The 20,099-nt window shown below is 38.1% G+C and overlaps 1 protein-coding gene across 2 annotated transcripts in view; it reads left to right on the plus strand.

The window, feature by feature from the left end:
* Nucleotides 1-20,099, plus strand: part of PDE7B (phosphodiesterase 7B) — a 319,969-nt gene that overhangs the window by 93,003 nt on the left and 206,867 nt on the right. Inside the window, exon 2 of one of the 2 annotated variants that reach the window (XM_045814715.2) lies at nt 11,040-11,100. In XM_045814715.2, coding sequence (XP_045670671.1) covers nt 11,040-11,100 — 61 coding nt within the window. Of the gene's footprint in view, nt 1-11,018; nt 11,101-20,099 lie in introns of those variants that run through there. The other variant, XM_045814716.2, reaches the window with a different exon arrangement.

Here is a 20,099-nt window from a genome sequence, read left to right on the forward strand (position 1 = left end):
AGAAAGGTGGTTGTTCCAAGTGCTCACAGTATTGGCCTTCCAGGGGCAGCAGAGGGACAGACTGCATGTTATGTCAGCCTGAAGGGCAGGAACATGGAGTCCTGTTCTGGTTCGATTTTCACTCTGAAGGTGACGGTGGAATAAAGGAATGATTTTCTTGGAGTACAGCATGCTTTCCCAGTAGTGTCCAGGAGGAGAGTCCATCTCAAGTGTTGGGAAGGACTTTGGTTCCAGGACCTTAGTTCCACCATCTTTTGGGATCCGTGGACTTGACTGCTAATTACTCCTTCACTGTGTTCTCAGTCTTTGCCCTATGCATGACTTGAAAGGTCCTGCTCTTTATAATATATTCATGCTAGACTTGGAAATTTGACAAGCTTCACTCTTATTTCCATGTCTACCCTTTGCAAAGGCCATATGGATTACACTAATTCTAAAGAAATCTGATTGTGAACACCCTGTGTGTGTGGTAATACTGGAGAGTCAGAAAAAGTGAACAGTTCTCGTGGTATTCCTTAACTTTCTTGATAGCCAAAGCTATTAAATATTAGGGATAATGAAGATAATGTCATTAAACACTTAAGTATAAGGTGGTGTCTCATACAGCAGAACTCTTTACCCACCTAAAGATACTGCCAAGTGTGGTGAGGAGCAACATCAGTCAGCAAACGTGGCTGCTGTATGGTATTCCCATTACAAAAGCTTTCTAAACACTTTTGGGACTTCTCTACTGCCTTGAACAGATGGCCTGTGACCTGCAGTGACTTTGTTCAGATCCATGGCCTACAGAACCCAGGCTCATGTCCAATTACTAAAGGGAGTCCCACAGGGCCATGTGTGATCTGGTCCCTGCCAACTTCCCCGGCCTCCTGTCTTTCACTTGCCAGTTCTAATTATCTGAGCCTCATCCCCTTCTAGCCATTCCTTCCTTCATTTACTCAATCACCTTTAGGTTTTTGTACCCACAGTTTATTACCCAGAACAAACACCCTTCTAGCTTATCTTGTGTCTTCAACTCCCACTGAAGACTTGTTCAATGTTAGTTTCTCTCTTCCTTATCCAATTAGAACACATTATTCAGGAACTTTTCCACATCCATCGAGATGTGGCCAATGTATCTGATCACCTACAAGAAACCTATATCTCAAATCCATTTGGGTTCCTCCCTTTCTTCAATGCCAAGGACAAGGATGCATCAGACACAGTCAATCTCTGGGCACCAAATGGTCTATAGGAACCTCCTAGAGTCAATGTGTCTACTATACAAAAAGTCTGCTTGATCATCTTTAATTGGGACTTTAAACACACAAGAATTATCTGAGAATAATGTAATCAAAATAGACATAGGTTCCACTGAATTTAATAAATAAATTCAGCATAAACACCTAAATACAGATAATTACTTCTGCTGCATTGGAAAGCCCTCAGTGAAGTTTTGCTGAATGAATATTTTGAATGAAATAACAACAAAGATGAGACTTAGTCCTTGAAGTCCTTCTCTTACAGCAACTAGAAATAATTGTCTAGGAAGGATTAGTCCAGTTTTCAGTCTGCTCTTTGCCTTCTGATTTCCCATTCATTCATTAAACAGATATTTGTTAGCCACTCCCATCTAACAGGTAGTGCAAGTGTCTTTCCTTTTATGCATGCTTCAGGTACTTTGAGGCTACCCAGGGCAGTGGCTCAATGTCCAAACAAAGGACGTAACATGGAGTAACACTGGATGGCAGTTGGAAAAGCCATGGTTTTCATGGCTTCTCTGCTTACAAATAATTATATATTCTTTGAAAGTAATAATTTATTGGGTACTTACTTTCACCAGGCACTATTCTAGGTGCTTTACATATATTAATGCTCATGTGGTCCTCATGATGAACCCATGATGTAAGCAGTAGTGATATCATTGTTTGACATATGAGGAAATTGAGGCAAAGAAGTACTGAGTAACTTACCCAGGGTCATGCATCTGGTAAATGTTGGGGTCTTGATCTGAACTCAAGAGCTCATACTCTGATCATCATAAGACCTTGAAATGGAAAGTCACCTAACTCCATTGGCCTTGTTTGATTGCTACATATAGCAAGTGGCTGGCTGGGCACAGTGGTCTCTCAGATCCCTCCCAAATTAGCAGTGCATGTTCCTGGTACTGGAGCTGCCCTGCCCAAGCCACAGAGCCATGCAGTCCCTCTTCCTTTTCTTGTCTTCTCTCAGATCTGCACCTCACGTGAGACTGTTTCCTCTCTGTCATCTAATGCTTTCTCAAAGGCTGCTACTCTGCCCAGCCTGAGCTTACCACCTCAATCCTGCCTGCCAACGTTTGTTCCCAAGATGACTCAGCTTTGCGGGTTACCCTCTGACAGACGAGTGCTCTCCATCATGGAAGGAGCAAAATTTTTCTCCTCACAAAATCCCATGACTTACACAGTAGAACTATGTTTTGTATCTTGTATGCAGCCCCACCAAATGGCCCTCTCCATCTTCCACCTCCTTCCTTCCACAAAATGGCCCTCTCCACCTTCCACCTCCTTCCTTTCACACATATTACATTAATTATTTCAGTAAAAGGGTAAGCATTGTTACTCCTTCACCTCTACAAAGAGGTTCAGAAAGATAAGTAGTAATATGTCCAAGATCACACAGCTAGGGAGGGATAAATTTGGGATTTTAATCCAGATGCTCTAATTTCTTTCCACTATGAACACCAATCTGTTCTCTTTCTGTACTGCTTGCTGCTTTCTCTGACACAGAGTATCTATGGACTTCATCTTTAAAAACTTGTTATGTAATAGTTAAATATTTATGCTTTCACAGAAGTGCCTTTCTGAAAAATAGCTACTTATCAACACCTAGGACTCTGAGAAGAAAAATAAAAGATGAAATTGTGTTGCAAAATTCTGACATAATTTTTGCTGTCTTTGTCAGGGTTTGTGGCATAGGTTTTTGTGTCTGATATAGGGGAATTCTCAGAGCCCCTACCAAAATTATTCCCAAATTGCCTTGGACCCAGATGTCCACTTAGTTGCTATAACTGGGTGCATTAGAGAGATACCCTCGTTACATTCCACACGCCATCAACCTTCACAGGTACAGATTCTACTAAATTTGTGCTTGACCAGAAGCTATAGCCATTGTTTTGCACAATGAAAAATGTGATATTCAATGTGCATTTCAATATGTGCAATGGAAGTCAAGAATAAAAGTGCATGGGGAAAGTCTGCACATAGTGGAGAGCACAGCATAACACACGCAGCTCTGAACCCGTGCATCATCTGACCCCAGGATGTCCTTAAGGGGGTCCAAACAGACATTAGACATACTACCTTTCTAGCGCCCTCTACTGTCCATGGCTGAAATGACAGAAAACACAGTTCTGCGTTCTGGGTGTTTGCTTAATAACAACAACAACAAAAAATTACTCTTGGGCTGAAACCAGTTTTCCAAGTTTTGGTTCATAATAAGTAGTTTTTAAACATTTAAAAATAGGGGTGTGTAATAAAATGCTGAGAGACTCTCTGGAGATTGCTGCTGCTGGCACTTCTCTAATAGAAAGCATACGCCATTGAGCTAACATTTTGTTCTTTGACTGAAGGAGAAAACAAAGCTGTTAAAAGTTTGGTGGGCTCATTTTCCAATAGCAATAGCATTAACATCTTTCAAGTCACTCCCAACCATAGCTAATTAGAGGCTTATGAGGGATGGCCTTGCCTGAAGGGTCACCTCAGGCTATGTAGCCCACAGATTTGCTATTGACTATTGGCAACAATGGATTTGTTAAGAGTTTCTGCTCAGCTCGAGGTGATTATCTTTTTTTCCTTTTGCTGGTGTGTCTCGTATTTTGACTGGCTGAAGTTGGATTGGACGATGAGGCCCCAATTCAAAGACAGTGCCAGGTTGTTGCTGGAGATCTGCACTGACAGATTGTTGAAAACTTATTAGTCCGACGTTTTAACAGCCTGCAATGGGATGGAAATCTGCTCTTTCACTGGAAAAACTTAGAAAGGAAAACATGAGCTTGAGCTGAGATCAGCCCCAGTTCCAAATCTGCCATCCTCTGGCACCAGAGAGCCAAGGGCTGCCACAGTGTTTAGAGATTAAGACCTGGCTATGCCACCCACACGGTAGACAGGACTTGAGCCACTGTAAAGTAGGAGACCTTGGAAACACACCTTCTGGGAATGGGGGAAATTGTGATGAGCTCAACACTAGGTGCTAATGGCTTCAGCAGTAGCAACAGTCGGCCTCACATGAGGTTTCAACTAGTGGTTAGGGACTGTTCTTTTGGCTGTAGTCATTCTGTGTAATAATTCAAGAAAAAAGAAGAAGGAACACTGCAGGCTTGGTACCCTCTTGGAAACAGAAAGGAACAAAAGATTGCAGTCAATACTATTGGTGAGAGATATCTCACCACCATATTGTAATTATCTGTTACAATGCTAAAAGAATTTATTAAGTAAGCATCCTGGCTCTTCAAAAGCCAACCCAGCCTCCCTAACCAAGCCCAGAATTTTTATAATCCCTGTTGGCCCCTACTTACCTCCTGTCTCACCTATGACTACTAATTTGATTAAGCCCTCTATCCTGACCCACCACAGCTTCACTCTCCTCATGGGCAGCTACTGGAAGGGCCCCAACAGGGTGTCAGGACTTTGCATGGGCAGCTGCCTCTATCCTCTCCTTTGCCAGCCAACTCCTTCCTATCAGACCTGTGGCTATCTCTTTTTTGGAAGGGTTCTATGTTAGCACCAGGCAGCACTAGGGGGCCCGCCACTGAGGGTGCCCATGGTCTCCTATGTTCCGACTTCAGACTGAGGTATAAACTTCCTGAGGACATTTGGCATTCCTAAGACTCATTTGATTTTGTATTCACATTCATGGTACAGTACCTACACAGAGTAGGCACTCAATAGTGATGTCTTTTTGAATGCTCGTTTGTTCATTTATTCATTCATTCACTCATTTGATAGACAATGGAGTTCCAAGCTTCCATGCCCTTGTTAGACTTTGGGAGTTCCGTTTCTTAACAGAAGCTATCTTTTCATGATCTACAGACCTAAATCATTTTCTCTCCAGGCCTATCTTCTGGGGTCTGGTTTTGATTAGTAACATTCTGTTTATTGCTGGGGGAAAATGTGAGATGGGAAGCGACCCAGATATTATGAAATGTCTTCTCAATGTCGGGTTTCCCCCTTCATCACCCCACACAGCTCCCCATCGTGTGGCTGCATCTAATGACAACACTTACTGGTGTGTATACATGAGAGTGCAGAAGAAAATTCTTTTCATCTTACTCCAGAAAAATCTCAAATTTCAAGTATGTCCCGCAGAATTACAGTAAAGAAATATTCATTCATTCATTCAATTAACATCAGGAGTGCCCATCATGTACTAGTCATCATGCTAGACACTTAGAGGTTCAGAGGTGAACAAATAAAACAGACACATCAGCATACAGGCATTTGCCTTGATTGCTGAAAGCCTCACTAGAGAAATTCTTGGATGGCAAACTTGCAGAATCAGAGTACTCAGAGATGGGGTGAAGGTGGGGTGAAGGCAGCCTGTGCTGAGGCCTTGCCTACTCCAGGTTGGCTCTGTTGTTCCTGACACAGATTAGATGTGCTTCATTTTCCATCAAAAAGCAACCACGGTTAGCACTTCGTCAGCTCAGGAAACTCAGTTTTGATTTTTCTTTTTTTCAAGATAGGCCTAGTCATATGCCAGGCTCTTTTTGTTTTGTTTTGTTTTGTTTAATGATCTATCAAGCAAGGTCATGGGCATGTTGGGTTTTTCTGCATTTCTACAGTAGCTTCCAGCATTCAGTCACTAGCTCCATGGGTATCAAAAGGCAATCATGCCAACAGCTTTCTAATCTTTGGATCATTGCCATGCTGGTGTGCTCTTGAAATTAACAATTCCAGTGATGCCTCCTGCTTCTCCACTTTCACAGTTGTGGCCCACCACCAGTTCCCTTCATGAGCCAATTCTGCATTTTTGAGACTCCTTTCTAGATGCCCAGCCTATCGCCTTCTCCTCCAATGAGTTTATAAGCACCTAATATCATGCATTAAGTGCCTTTCTACCTAAAAAAAATAGGTATAATGATGGGAAGAAAATAAAGAAACACAGCCTATTAATTATTTGCTGATAGCATTTAGCATTACCTACTTGCAGAAAACAGTTATTACCTCCTCTGGCAATGGGGCAAACCACCCCAAGCAATGAGGATTTCTGTTTTGGGTTTTGTTTGTTAATGTTTCCTCCCATCCAAAGATATTAAGACACCTGCCCTATAAAGATTAATTGCTGGAGGCCTGCTGAGAGACTAATATATTCAAGTGATAGGAAATATTTCAGAAGAATAAAAAGAGTATGAAGTCTTATCTGAAGCAGGAAAAATATTAACTGATTTAAGAATGCTAGAAGGGCTGCCAGTTGAATAATGTATGAACTTTTCACTATCTTTAATGTTTTTTCTTTTTTTCAAGTGTTTTTATTTCTTTTGAGTATAATGGTTTCTATTATTAATATTTAAATATTTTATATCAGATATTAATTTCCCTTAAGAAAAAGAGGTTTGCTGAATAGTGTGATTTGTAAAAATTACACCTAATATCTATTTTTTCATAACTAATTTTATTATGAAAGTAATGAAAAAATATATAGTTCACTCAAGAGAAATACATTTTTTTGCACGTTTTACCGAAACATATGATTTAACTAATGGAAATTAAGTATATTTGGTGAAAAATACTAAGATAGATGTAGTATTTTATATATTTATATATTACATGTATTATCCATCTTTTTCTTCCCAACTAAAAGGCAAACTTTAGATTTAATATAAAAAAATTTTAATATATAGGTATTAGCAACCAAATTATGAAATAGTCTGTCTTTTAAATTAGAAGTATTCATTTTTACCCTCATAATAATATGAGAATTAAAATATAATTTAATGAATAAGTTAGATTTATTAATTTGTATTTTTGTATTACAATCTCATTTACAGTAATTTAAATTAGTACATTCTTGTTCACAATGAATTAAAACTAAACATAATGATAGTAAGATGTAGACAAGATTGCCTTGTTTTACAAATGAGAAAGCAAGTTTGACAAAACTAAATAAATCATCCACGATAGTATAGTCGGTAAGTGAAGGCAGCAACAGGATTTGAACTTAGATCACTCTAGTACAAAGCCTGTGCTGTGATAGATTGAAACTCAGGCAAACGGGCAGTGGCTAATGAGTGAGAGGAGGGGATGTAAATGGACATAGTTGGCTAGAGCAAAACAGTGAGAAGACCAACAATAGCCAGTATTTAACAATCTGTGTATACTAGTTGAGCATCAGGTAAGCTGTCAGCTTTCATTTTCTCACTCTCCAGAGGGGAGTGTCTGTACTCTCTCAGGCCTCAATGTTCTGCTCTCTTAACGGAGTATAAGGGAAGGATAGATGGTAGACGTATAGCGCCTAGAGCAATGCCCCCTCAGCCCAGAGTGTGGGCTAAATCAATGCTAGCTAGTCCACAAACCTTTTTTAAGGGCCTGGTAAGTATAAGGCATCAGTATTTTTTTTTTTTTAGGATTTTATTTATTTATTCGAGAGAGAGAGAGAGAAAGAGCACACAGAAGGAGAGGGAGAGGGAGAAGCAGACTCCCCACTGAGGAGGGAGCCAGACGTGGGGCTCAATCCCAGGACCTTGAGATCATGATCTGAGCCAAAGGCAGAAGCTTAACCGACTCAGCCACCCAGGCTCCCCAAGGCATCAGGATTACAATGAGGAGGAACTTTAGGAGCACTAACAATGAAAGTGGTTTGGTTCTTCATGTCCTTGAGGGCAAGAGGCATTCCACACAGGAGTTCACATACAGCATATCCTCTGTGCTATAGAAGAAAAACATGTACCAGGAGGATTTCTGTTGCTAGCAGGGCTCCAGCCCCTTGGATGGAGATTTCGATAACTACGCCCTATTATTTGGGGTAGTGTTGGCTGGGAGAGATGGACACGAACAAGGAGAGTTGATATTCGTCAGGCACAAAAACAAAGCAAAGGTGAAGAGCCTGTGGAGAAATGGGATCTTGAGAAGTAGGCAGAAGCCTGTCAATCAGAATCAGGTCAAAGTCGGGATCATGCAGCAGCAGGGAGCTTAGATGGGAAGTCCCAGAATGCATGACCAGGTAGAGCCATGAGGAGACAGCTGGAGCACCTGAGAACCAAACAGGGCATGAGATCTCCCCCCACTTCCAGAAGATCCTGGGTTTTCTGAGACTTGGACCCCATGGCTTAGCCCAATTAATCTCTTAAACTGGGTCATCGCCCTAGGTTGCACAGCAAGCATGAGCCTGGCAGCTAAAGCCCTGTAAACACTGGCATCAATGAGAAAAAGCACTGGAAAGAATCTGGTTTCTTTCAAGTCCTGAGAACAATCAGATTCCCTTCTGGGCATTGCTTTAAAATCTGTTACCATCATTAGGTAACTTTACAAACCAGAGCAGTTAAAGAACTAGCTAGAGGTGCCTCAACCACTTCCCAGATGGCCAGGAAGATGACGATAAAGAAGAGGACCATCTCCTGGTCATCAGAAGAGCCACCATACCTGCTGCGGCTGTTCAGTCACTAGCTTGTGTGGTCAGTGAGCCCAGGCAGGCAATGACTGTTAAGGAATGCATGTTGCAGAAGTTACAGAAACTCGTTCTGGATTTATGACTAGGAAAGACAGCAAGACCCCCATGGCACCACCCACACCCATCTGCTTCTTTAGGGGCATATATAATGTTGCCCTTGGGTTCAGGTAGCCATGGGAGGTCATGCAACCTCCACCTACCATCTGCTTCCAGTACTTGTTATGAAAGAACGGAAGCTCTTCTATCCCAGCACACGTGTGGGCTTTGCCATTAACAAAGAATAAAGGAATGTTCCAGATTTGTTTCTTTTAGGACCCAGAATATGGATTGATAGAGCTCCTTAGTACTTTGGTTTTTGCCAAGAAATTGAGAACATTTTAGAAACCTCTGATCTTTCCTTTAAAAATAATTATTAACTCTTTCAGGTCATAAAAATACCACTTTAAAAAGCAGGTAACGCGGAAACGGATCCTAGCAATTTGAATGCGTTTAAACTTTGCCAAAACACAAACAAAACAGGAACAGACATTTGGATCAGACTCCACGGGTTGTTAATCCTCACATTTGCTCTCTGATCTGACTTTGTGGCATATATCAACATCCCCATGTTACTTCCAAAGAAATGAAGCATGAAGAGATTAAATAGCATGATAAATATCACATGATATTTAGGTCAGCAGAGTAACCAGGAAAAAAAGCTCATGATACAGACTCTCCGTCTATTATCCACTGCCCTCTTGCAACCTTCAGGCATATCCAACTTCTCTGCTCTGCACTCCATTCTCTTGATTCACCAGAGCGGCTTGCTTCCTCTTCCGGGCCCTGAGCCAAATGTCCATTTCTCTCTGTGCATGATGTAGGTCACCCCAGAAAATGGACTAGTCTTAACGTATGTGATCGAGTTGTCCTTTTCCCTCTCAACCTGCCCTTCTTCATACCACAGTCTTTCTAATTATGAGTGACGACGTGTATCCTCTGTGTATCATCCCCCGACCCTGAATTTGATGTTCATTATTCATTGTCTGCTTTTATGCTTTTTCTGTAAATTAATGTATCTACAAACAATATGTACTATTTTTAGATATCTTCAACTTCGTATAAAATGAAGACAGTTTTTATGTTTTATAGGATTTGAAAATTACATGTATTTGCATGATTTGAATGTCATATATTTCACATATATGTCACATTATCATTATATAATTTGGTTATTATAATTTACATGTATATGTTATGCATATATAATTTATGTTTTTAAAGTATGCATAACCCTAATTCATTCATTTTAACTACTGTGTAGTATTTCAATGTATGAATAATATATTTATATGTTTTGTAGCTGGACATTAAAGTTGTTTAAGTAAATTTCTCCAGTCATCAGTCTAGAAGATGATTTGCTATGTCATAGGATATACACGTTTCAACTTTACTAGATTTTGCGAATTTTTCTTCAAAGTGGTTCTTTCATTTTATATTCCAACCCCCAGTATGTGAGACTACCCTTTCCCTACATTCTTGATAACAATTGTTCTTACCAGACTCCTAAGTTTTGCCACACAGATGAGTTCAAAATAGACCTCATTTTTATCCCTAATTTGCTGGTTGTTGGTTATTAATGTGGTTGAATTTATTCTCTGTGTTTATTGACTGTTCAGATTCCCCCTTCCATGCATTGCTTGTTCCTTTATCCATTTTTCTATTGGATTATTTGCTATTTTCTTAACTATTTTGGAGGATTTATTTATATATTCAGGTACTAACCATGTGTCAGTCATATACAAAAATGTAGTCCATTCTTAATAGCTGATTGTTATCCCCAGAGTTTACCTTGCACAAAACTTTTAACAAGCAAGTTAAAATTAAGATATAGATAAGAAAGTTGCTATTTTTGTGAGCCTGTGAGTTCAGGAAGAGCATTACTGGGGGCCACTTTTTCATCATTTCCTTGTTTGTTTCTTTCAGGTTCAGATCTTTCAGTATAGGCCACTTAGTTTTATGCATACAGCGTCTGTGTTTGATTGCAGAGTGGGTAGTTTAGAACAATTTCAGTCTGAATAAGGACCAATTTTGAGAGTGATTAACCTCAGATTATTAGATATAAAGATTGCATATCTTCCACTGAAATAGAAAACATTAGATACAAATGCATCTCTGGCCACGACTCCTCAGAGGAGCACACAAAATCCGCCCTAGGCAGAGTCATGAGGCATGAAGGAACAATCTATCCCAACTTACCTCCAAATATTTGACTACCAGGAAAATCTCTACTCGTGACACAAATCCCTTGACTTAATTAACCAAGCAAAACATGAAAAGTAGAATGAAGTTATGGTGATGTCCAGTAGCAAAGATACATTGCCTCGGGAACACTGATATAAAATCTTAAAATAATTATGGCTTTCTTTCTCTTTCAGAGGTGTGGCGAAATCTTGTTTGAAAACCCTGATCAGAATGTCAAATGTGTTTGCATGCTAGGTAAGAAAGCTTTTCATTTTAGTTATATTAAGTATGTTGATATCATGTGGACTTCCTGTTGTCTATTGCCTTACCTGCAGTCTCTTGTTGCATATTACAGAGGTTTTTGGCTTCTTTATAGGTATATAGAGAGGGATAATACATTTATATGTGGAACACTTGCTGATAGGTTTTGATTTTATTAACTGTCAGTAAGTCAGGAACCATGCTTCTGAGTCTGTCGGAATTATTCTCGGATAATCAGCCTAACATAGAATTGGGGGCTTTGTATTGAGGAAAATCTGATGAAAAACTAAGAATCCCACCATAATTCTTAAACTAGAAGCGATAAATAAGTAAACTATTAAGAATTTACATCACAGCGCAAGGCTCTTACAGTGCTTGGGAGGAATATACATATGAACTAATTTAAAGTTAGCACAATAATTATATTGCATTTGTAACAAAATTGCAACATTGTAATGAAAAGTCATTTGTTCTTGTGGGATGATCCATCATCAGTGCCTTTCACAAACTCTTTAATATAAATAGTCTCAAGAAATGAAGTTGATAATGATTTTCCTCATTTTATAGGTTACAAAACTAGTACAGAGTGTAAGTGCTGCACTTCACCCCAAAGTGAGAAATTGTCAAAATCATGACGTGAACGTTTTTAAACTGTAAAGTTTTAGGTATAGTATTTAGACTTATTTAAACCACTAAGCTATGTCCAATAAGCTTTTGGTTAATTATTAAAATAGAATAAAACAGTAGCTTGGATAAGTAAAAATAATCCTTAAATTTGACTTTCTGCAAAATTTTACCCTTGTCCATTCCAATCTTGAACAATACTCATTAGCAAAGAACAAAAGGATTCATTCTAGCTTCTTCCATTTTCTCTGGCTAACTCATATGTTGGTGGCCTATGTTATTGGTGAGATGACTCAAAAGCAGTCAGCAATGATGTAGTTTGGAATATAGGTGAGGTTCGTTGGGGTGCAGTCCGGAGCCAACGACCAAGAAAGAATTCTAGAGATGTCTTTGATGCAAAATGGTGGTTTATTAAAGCACTGGGACATGACCCTTGGTCAGAAAGAGCTGCTGCCCGGAATTGTGAGGGGTGGCAGATTATATACTACGGGCTTGAGGGAGGTAAGGAAAAAGGGAGGTTTCAAAAGGTATTCATATGTTAAAGAAGATTCACAGGATATCGGAGGCCTTGCCATTGTTAAGTCAAGGTTGTTTTTCCCTCTAGCAAGGCATTAGCATTAAGATGGTTGGGGGTTTCCTGGAAGAATGTCACACTTCTCCCACCCAGGAGTGGGGGCTGGGGGGAGGTTGCAGGGTGTCAGCTTATTCTTTGTCTCCAGGCAGTCTTCTGTTCCCTCATCAGCAAGATCAAAGCTTGGGAAGGTATTGGTAATGTGTAAACCAAGATAACTGGGTAATAGTCACCAAAGATCGCTCATGGCTTGAAAAACAACTAAAAAACACAAAAATAAACAAAAGCAGATACCATATTTCCCAACCTCTTGATCCTCCTCATTTTCTTGTACTAGTGTTTTAAGTCTTTGTTACAGTTCTTATGTGTTTTCATTTAATTAAGATGGTGTAACATATCCATTGGAAAATGAGTATTTTACTGGAAATGCATAACAGTGAACATAGCATGCATACAACCATTTCAAATACCCAGTATTCCTCATGAGATAGATAGATAGATAGATAGATAGATAGATAGATAGATAGATAAGCAGAAAAAAAAAATCCTTTGACAAGCCATTATGTCCCAACTTTGGATTTGGGAAAACATCTCACCACCCCACCAAATCAGTTAACTCATTTAATTTTTACAATAATAGGATGAAGTTGGTGCTATTATTTTTATAGATAATAAAATTGAGGTAAATGGTCAAATAAGGTACCTTAATACTATTAAAATATTATATGATTATAGCTTCTACCTAGTCTAGTAATTTCAATCAATTTTTTTAACTCAAAATGATTTTAAGCACATGAGCACATCATCTATTTTGCCTGAATTCTCCTTTGTCCTGGTTTCCCAGTGAGTTGCTTGTTTAGTTTATAGTAAGGACAGGGACAGCAACAGACTGTCTGCTACTGCCTATAGACTTGTCTTCCCTTAAAGTAAGGCCAATCATCTTCCCATCTTTTCTAGATTATATGGAATGGTTTATATAGCTGCCAGAACACATTCCTGGCCACGAAATACATCCCCAGTGAATCTGCCTGGTTACTCAATATTCAGAAATTAGAAATATACTTTATTAATCAGATCCATATTACTCTTACTGTCATAATATTTATAATTAATTGAGCACGTAAATATATGACAGGTGGAGTCTATCCTAAACACTTTACATAATTAGATCATTTATTCTAAGCAAATTAAGGCATGACATCTCTTTCAAAATATGAATATCCTTGGTAATAGCAGTATATTATTAGGCTTGTAGATTTCATTAGTTTATTAGATTTCTATTTTCTTAGTGATATAGAACTAAATAATATAAAATAATTGTGAGAATGGAAGTTTTTATTAATTTGAGGACACAGAAAAGTAAAGATGGAATAGAAAGAATATTTGTGCATTTTACCTTTAAAATAGATGGTAGATATTTATGCGGTGTCAAAAATTATACCATGCCTAGAGAGCTTGATATATTCACATGGTGAAAATAGTTCCCTCAAGGAGCTTACATCTAAGAAGGCTTAGACTTTTTCCTACTTATCTCTTGAAGACGATTGCTACAAAATTTAATCGAAACATTTACAAAGTCCTTTGAAATCTTAGATGAAAGAGAGTACAAAATGAAATTATTAAATTATTATGGGTATCAATACACATGGATAACCCAACATTAGCAGGTGTCCACCTAAAGCCCAGGGGCTGCCATTTCATAGCAATACTGTGCAAGATAATAAGAAAAGAAGTGAAGTCGAATGGTTTATTCCCTTAAAACAAGAGAAAATCAAGTTATGAACATATAACTCATTGTAAATGAGACCATATTTTATATTTCATCAAGAAAGGGCATTTATATTTACACAACAACAAAACACCTCTTCTCTGTTATCAGAAGTAGTTGTTGCTTTCTTTGAGAGGAACCTGTGATCATGCCCTCATGACTTTCTAAAGCATTTCTTGAGAAAACGTTGTATCTCCAACAGTAAAGGATAGACTCTGATATTTTAAGGGACTATTAAGTTTTTAAGTGTTGCCAATCATGAGCGTAGTTTGTTTTTTTGCAGGTAATGTTACAGCGTTTTTATTAGTAAATCGAAATTTCCAAACAAGAAAACCAACCAAACATTTCCAAACCTTCACCTCTGGTCTTTATGCTCCCTCAGAACTGAGATCCCCAAGGGAGGTCAACCTGAGACATCCATGGTTTTAAGCTGTGAAGTTTGGGGCTCACTTTAACCCCCAAGATTCCCCTCTTTTCCTACTTACATGCCAGGTTTGGGGTGTCTGCCCAGCTCCTAGCTGTGCTCTGGTTCCGCACAGTTGAGACGGAATACGGAAGAGGGTCGCTAGCCAAGGATACCATTTGCAGTTTTCTTCTGTCCCACTGGTGCGTCCCCAGATTGTTATGAAAAATACTTGGAGTGTGTGTGTTAAGCTGTGTAGCTCATGACTTCCCGAAGTAAGCCATCCCCACCAAAGTTGTGCTTCTAGCTCATTACAGTAAATGAGACCTAAGTGTAGAATTCACCTTGAGTTACTTTGAAACACGAATTCAATGCAGTTTTAAGTGGGAGCAAATGACTGTCATGTATAGGTCTTACAGGGAAATCATTTCTGGGTTCAGGGGAATGGTTCATGTTGGATATGAAGGTAAATAAAGATGTGCTGCAGGGCTGGCTGCACTGAGTATGGAGTGTTCATTCCTTAGAATTCCCTCATAGAGGGCAAACGTGGGCAATTGAGTTAAGCACCAAATTGTAATAAATGTAGCTTTCTTCTTTCCTCTACCCTTAGGGCATATGTTTAAATCTCCTACCCCCCCCCCACCTCCCTCCTTTTTTTAAAGGTTAACCATAAGATTTCTCGTAAGCCCAAACTGACCTCAGAAGCTCATATAACTCTATCAAAGGGTATATAGCAAGACTTGTATCTTAATTAAGTATAATGAACTGATACCAAAGGAAAAGGGAAGTGGAAGAGAAATTAGCTCTCATTGCACAAGTAATGTATAAAGTATGATGAGTTACTAAAAGGATTTTACTTTTTAAATATAATGAATCAAACTGACTCACAAAAAGCCAAGCACATTTTTAAAATTACATAAAATGAGCAATGTTGATTCACTTCTTAGTCCATAGCTAACCTCCCTCTGTGAAATGATAAATCTTGGGAAAAGAAACTTTCAAAAAAGAATTCCCTATCAGACTTGATGCCTCTTATAACTACTTCTTTCTCCTTATTCTTAGAGGGAGATTCTCTTAAATAGTAAGCCTTAATTTGTTGTCTTTGGGGGGGGGGGAGTTCTAATTTTTTTTAATGATTTTATTTGAGTATAGTTGACACACAATGTTACATTAGGTATACAACACAATGATTCAACTTCTCTATACATTATGCTGCACTCACCACAAGTGTAGCTACCATCTGCCATCAAACAACATTATTACGATATCATTTGACTGTATTCCCTAGGCTGTGGCTTTTATTCCTGTGATTTATTCATACCATAACTGGTTGCCTTTATCTCCCACTCCCCTTCATCCATTTTGTTCATCCCTCCACCCCCCGCCTCTGGCAACCATCAGTTTGCATGTATAGGTCTGATTCTGCTTTTTGTTTGTCTATTTATTCATTTGTTTTGTTTTTTGAGATTCCATATTTGAGTGAAATCGTATGGTATTTGTCTTTCTCAGTCTGACTTATCTCACTTAGCATAATACCCTCTAGGTCCAGCCATGTTGTTGCAAATGGCACAAATTCATTCTTTTTTGTGGCTGAGTAATATTCCATTGTGTATGTATATACCTCACCTTCTTTATCCACTCCTCTATGGGTAGACACTTGGGTTGCTTCCATATCTTGGCTATTGTAAATAATGTTGCAATAAACATAGGGGTGCATATATCTTTTTGAATTAGTGCTTTTGTTTTCTTTGGGTAAATACTCAGTAGTGTAATTATTGGATCATATGGTATTTCTATTTTTAATTTTTTGAGAAAACTTCTTACTGTTTTCCAGGGTGGCTGCACCAGTTTGCTTTCCCACCATTAATACACAAGAGTTCCTTTTTATCCACATCCTCACCAACACTTCTCATTTCTTGTCTTTTTTTACTTTAGCTATTCTGACAAGTGTTACGATGACATCTCATTGTGGTTTTGATTTGCATTTCCTTCAATCTGTAACTTATGGTTTTTTGTTGGATCAATTTCTCTGACCTTTTTGTCAAAGTTAAACTTTATAGTCTGAAATTTTCAGTGATCCTACTTTTATTTCATGCATGATTTTTTTTCATGCTGATTGGTGTCTTATCATTTGACTATAAAATATGAAGTTTTTAGTGCCATGGCTTAGAAAGGGTGTTCATATTGTCAGGCTTTTGGTTGAAGTTTATTATAAATCAGTTAAAATGGCTACCAGTTTCAAAGCAATAAAATACCATAAAATCAATGTTTTCTTAGCATTTAACATAAGCAAAGAGAGACTTGCTCTCTAGTCCCACTGCTGAAAAATTAACTGTGTACTCATGGAAAATGTTTTGTCTTTTAGGCTTTAATTTATAGTTTTTCTGCAAAGTAGAAATAAAAACATCTGTTCTTTCTAGCCAAGGGGTTATTCTGGTGGTAGAATAAAATGTTCTATGAGGAGACATTGCCTGCTGTAATGTCCTAAATATCATTTATGCATCAATAAATTGGTAAACAAGTAATAAACAATTGAAAATAAACAAATTGATGATAATAAAAATAATAAATTATTTATTGATGACATTAATAGTGTTTAGAAAAGCAACTCAGTGAGACATTATATAAATGTGAGAACACTTTTTAAAAGTATCAAACACATTCTTCAAAATAGTGTGGCAGCTCAAAGGCATTCACTCAATATTCACTCAACAGATACGCACTGAATACCTTATATGCAAGGTACTGTACTGGGCGTTAGCAATGCACAGCCAATGGGACATGTGCCTTGCCCTTGGAAGGTTTACAGTCCAGGGAGAGCTTCAAGCCCTGAACCCCAAAATCTGCAGCACCAGCTTGAGAGGACACATGATACAAAAAATAATAATAATAAAGATGAAGTATGCTGAGACTTCAAAAGATGGGAAGGGTGCATACAGCTGGGATAGGAAGACACATAGATTTAGATACACAGAGGCTGAGAAAATGGCAGCATTCTAGCTGTGGACGCATGGCCATATTCAAAAGCCCAGATGAAAGAAAGCTGGGGAGTAGAAGGGAGCCAGGAAGTGTTTCAGGCACAAGGATGATGAAAGGATAAATTGAAAAAGAATTGGAGGCTTGACTGTGGATAGTTTGACTGTTGTCATTAGCTCTAAAAAGAGCAGAAGTATCAGATGAAAGAGAGTTCTGGTCTCTTCTTTAGAGAGTGCTTTTTTTTAGTTCTAAAATTTTGTAGAATACTCTATAAACTAATTTCTACTGAGCAGTTGTTAAGTATAGCCATTCACCAGACATTTGTGAAATTAAATAATTTTTACTCAACATATATTTGAAACTCATGACTTGAATTCTAGGTTTGATTTTTTTTTAAATAAGTTCACTTAGTCTTTTCCATTTGATACTAAGTATCATAGTATTTTATTTAAGAAGTAAAACAACGTTGTCATCTTCTATACTAGAGAAAGCTGATATTTTTTCATGTTTTGGAACTTTGTCATCTAGTAAAATGGGGAGTTTTTTATATTAATACTTTGCTTTTTTCACTGGCATCAATGTATGGTTTTTGTATATAGACTATTTTGAGGTCCATAAATCTTTCTCTTAAAATTAATACACAGTCTGTTTTAGAGCAAAATAATATTTGATATCAAAGTGGGCCACTGTGATATAGTAGAAAGAACAAGGTATCTAAAGATTTGGTACCAGTTAAAAACTCTGTGGATATAGGCAAGTCACTTAAAATTTGTAAACTTCAGTTTACTCTTCCCTAAAATGGAATAAGTAATAATAACAATATTATTCAATATTATTATGTACCTTCTCAGGTTTGTTGAGGATCAAATAACACAATAAATATTAAAGCATTCTGTAAACTTTAAGGAGTACTAGAAATATAAGTACTATTTTTATTAAATACTAGTAACTAATTTATTCTACGTTCTTGCATTGATATTGGTAGTACTTTTAATAGGCAAACTGACAGTTTTGATATATTGAAAATATTAAACTATCTCAATTTGGGGGATCCTGGGTGGTTCAATTGGTTAAGCATGTGACTCTTGGCTTCAGCTCAGGTCATGATCTCAGGGTCATGAGATCGAGCCCAGTGTGGGGCTCCATGCTCGGCACAGAGTCTGCTTGAAATACTCTCTCCCTCTCCTTCTGCCCCTCCCACTCGTGCTCTCTCTCTCTCTCTCTCTCAAATAAATAAATCTTTAAACTATCTCAATTTGGTTCAAGTGAATAGATATATTCATATGCATATTTGCAATCTAGAAATAAGCATGTTACCCTCATAGGTTATTTAAAAAAGATTATTGTAAGAGCTATTTTATGTGTACCTGACCTTAAAAGTGAAGGTCTATGTTTAAAAACAAAAATTTCAAGTTGCTTAACTTTGATTTATCAAGATTAAAATGCCTCAGGAATTTGAATTAACTTTAACTTACACTTACAAATCACTTCATTCACATCATATGGACAAATCAATTCATTATTCCTCTATGCCTGTTCATGGATGATATTCTCTAACTTTCAAAAAAGAGCAAATTGAAACCTGGATATTTCCAAGAAAAGGCAGTGGGGACATTATCCCCATCACTTACTCAGGGTCTGCTTTGTTTTATGTTTCATTACACTTATCACCAAATGACATATTTTACATTTGTTTCTTAATTGCTGTGTTACAGCATCAGCCCACCATGCAGAATGTGAAGATAGTGCAGGCAAGGACTTGGTTTTATTCACAGCTGAGTGTCCGGCATCTGGAACAGTGTCTGGCCACCTAGCCTGTAAAAGGGACCCAATATTTGCTGAATGGATACCCATCGATGCGTTTGTGAGAACAGCGTCACCATCTGTAGGGCACGGACCAGATGTATCAAAATCGGTTGGTGTAGCATTTAAAACCATCTGCTACCTCAGCCAAGGGATAGGTCAGCTCCTACATGAACTAACTGGCAGTTTCCCAAGCATATTACTTTAGGTTGCAGGATGGTAAATATGTAGTTCTCCTCAAATAGACAGTTAGAACCTAGTCTAAGAATCTGGTGACTAACAGATATTTCTTGAGCACTACTGTATGCTCAACCCACTGCTAGGGATATTCTGGAAGTTGATATAATGAGCAGGTAGAATCCCTGTCGTGACAGTTTATTCCTCCGCAGACGGAACACTGTGTTGAGAAAACAGGAGGAGGCCCATTCTTTTGTCTTCTTTATGTTTATAGGAATATACAGAAAATTATTTTACCCTGAGGTTTATGATTTAAAGGTTTTTCTACATTATCTTACTGACTTTTAAAATTTTTATTTGGAAGTCATTATTGCCTTGCATAAGAAAAATAAGTCTCCTAGTTTCACGCTTGCTTTCTGTGGAATGCTGCAACATCTCCACAGCAACAAAGCAGCGTGCTTCTGAATGCAGCTGGGAGCCACGGCTCAGATAGGAGCTAGCTGAGAATAACAACACAAGCAAAGGGCACTCAATCAGAACTGAAGCTGTCAAACCCTTAAATGATAGAAGTGTCAGTCTTGTTATTAGTTTCATTTTCTCTCTGAAGGCAGAGACCCTTCATCCAAAGCTATGCTTCAAAAATTTAGTTCAATCATCAAATATTTATAGAT

Source organism: Ursus americanus, chromosome 11, assembly GCF_024610735.1.
Source record: "Ursus americanus isolate L20-20 chromosome 11, mUrsAme1.1.p, whole genome shotgun sequence".
NCBI classification, from domain to species: domain Eukaryota; kingdom Metazoa; phylum Chordata; class Mammalia; order Carnivora; family Ursidae; genus Ursus; species Ursus americanus.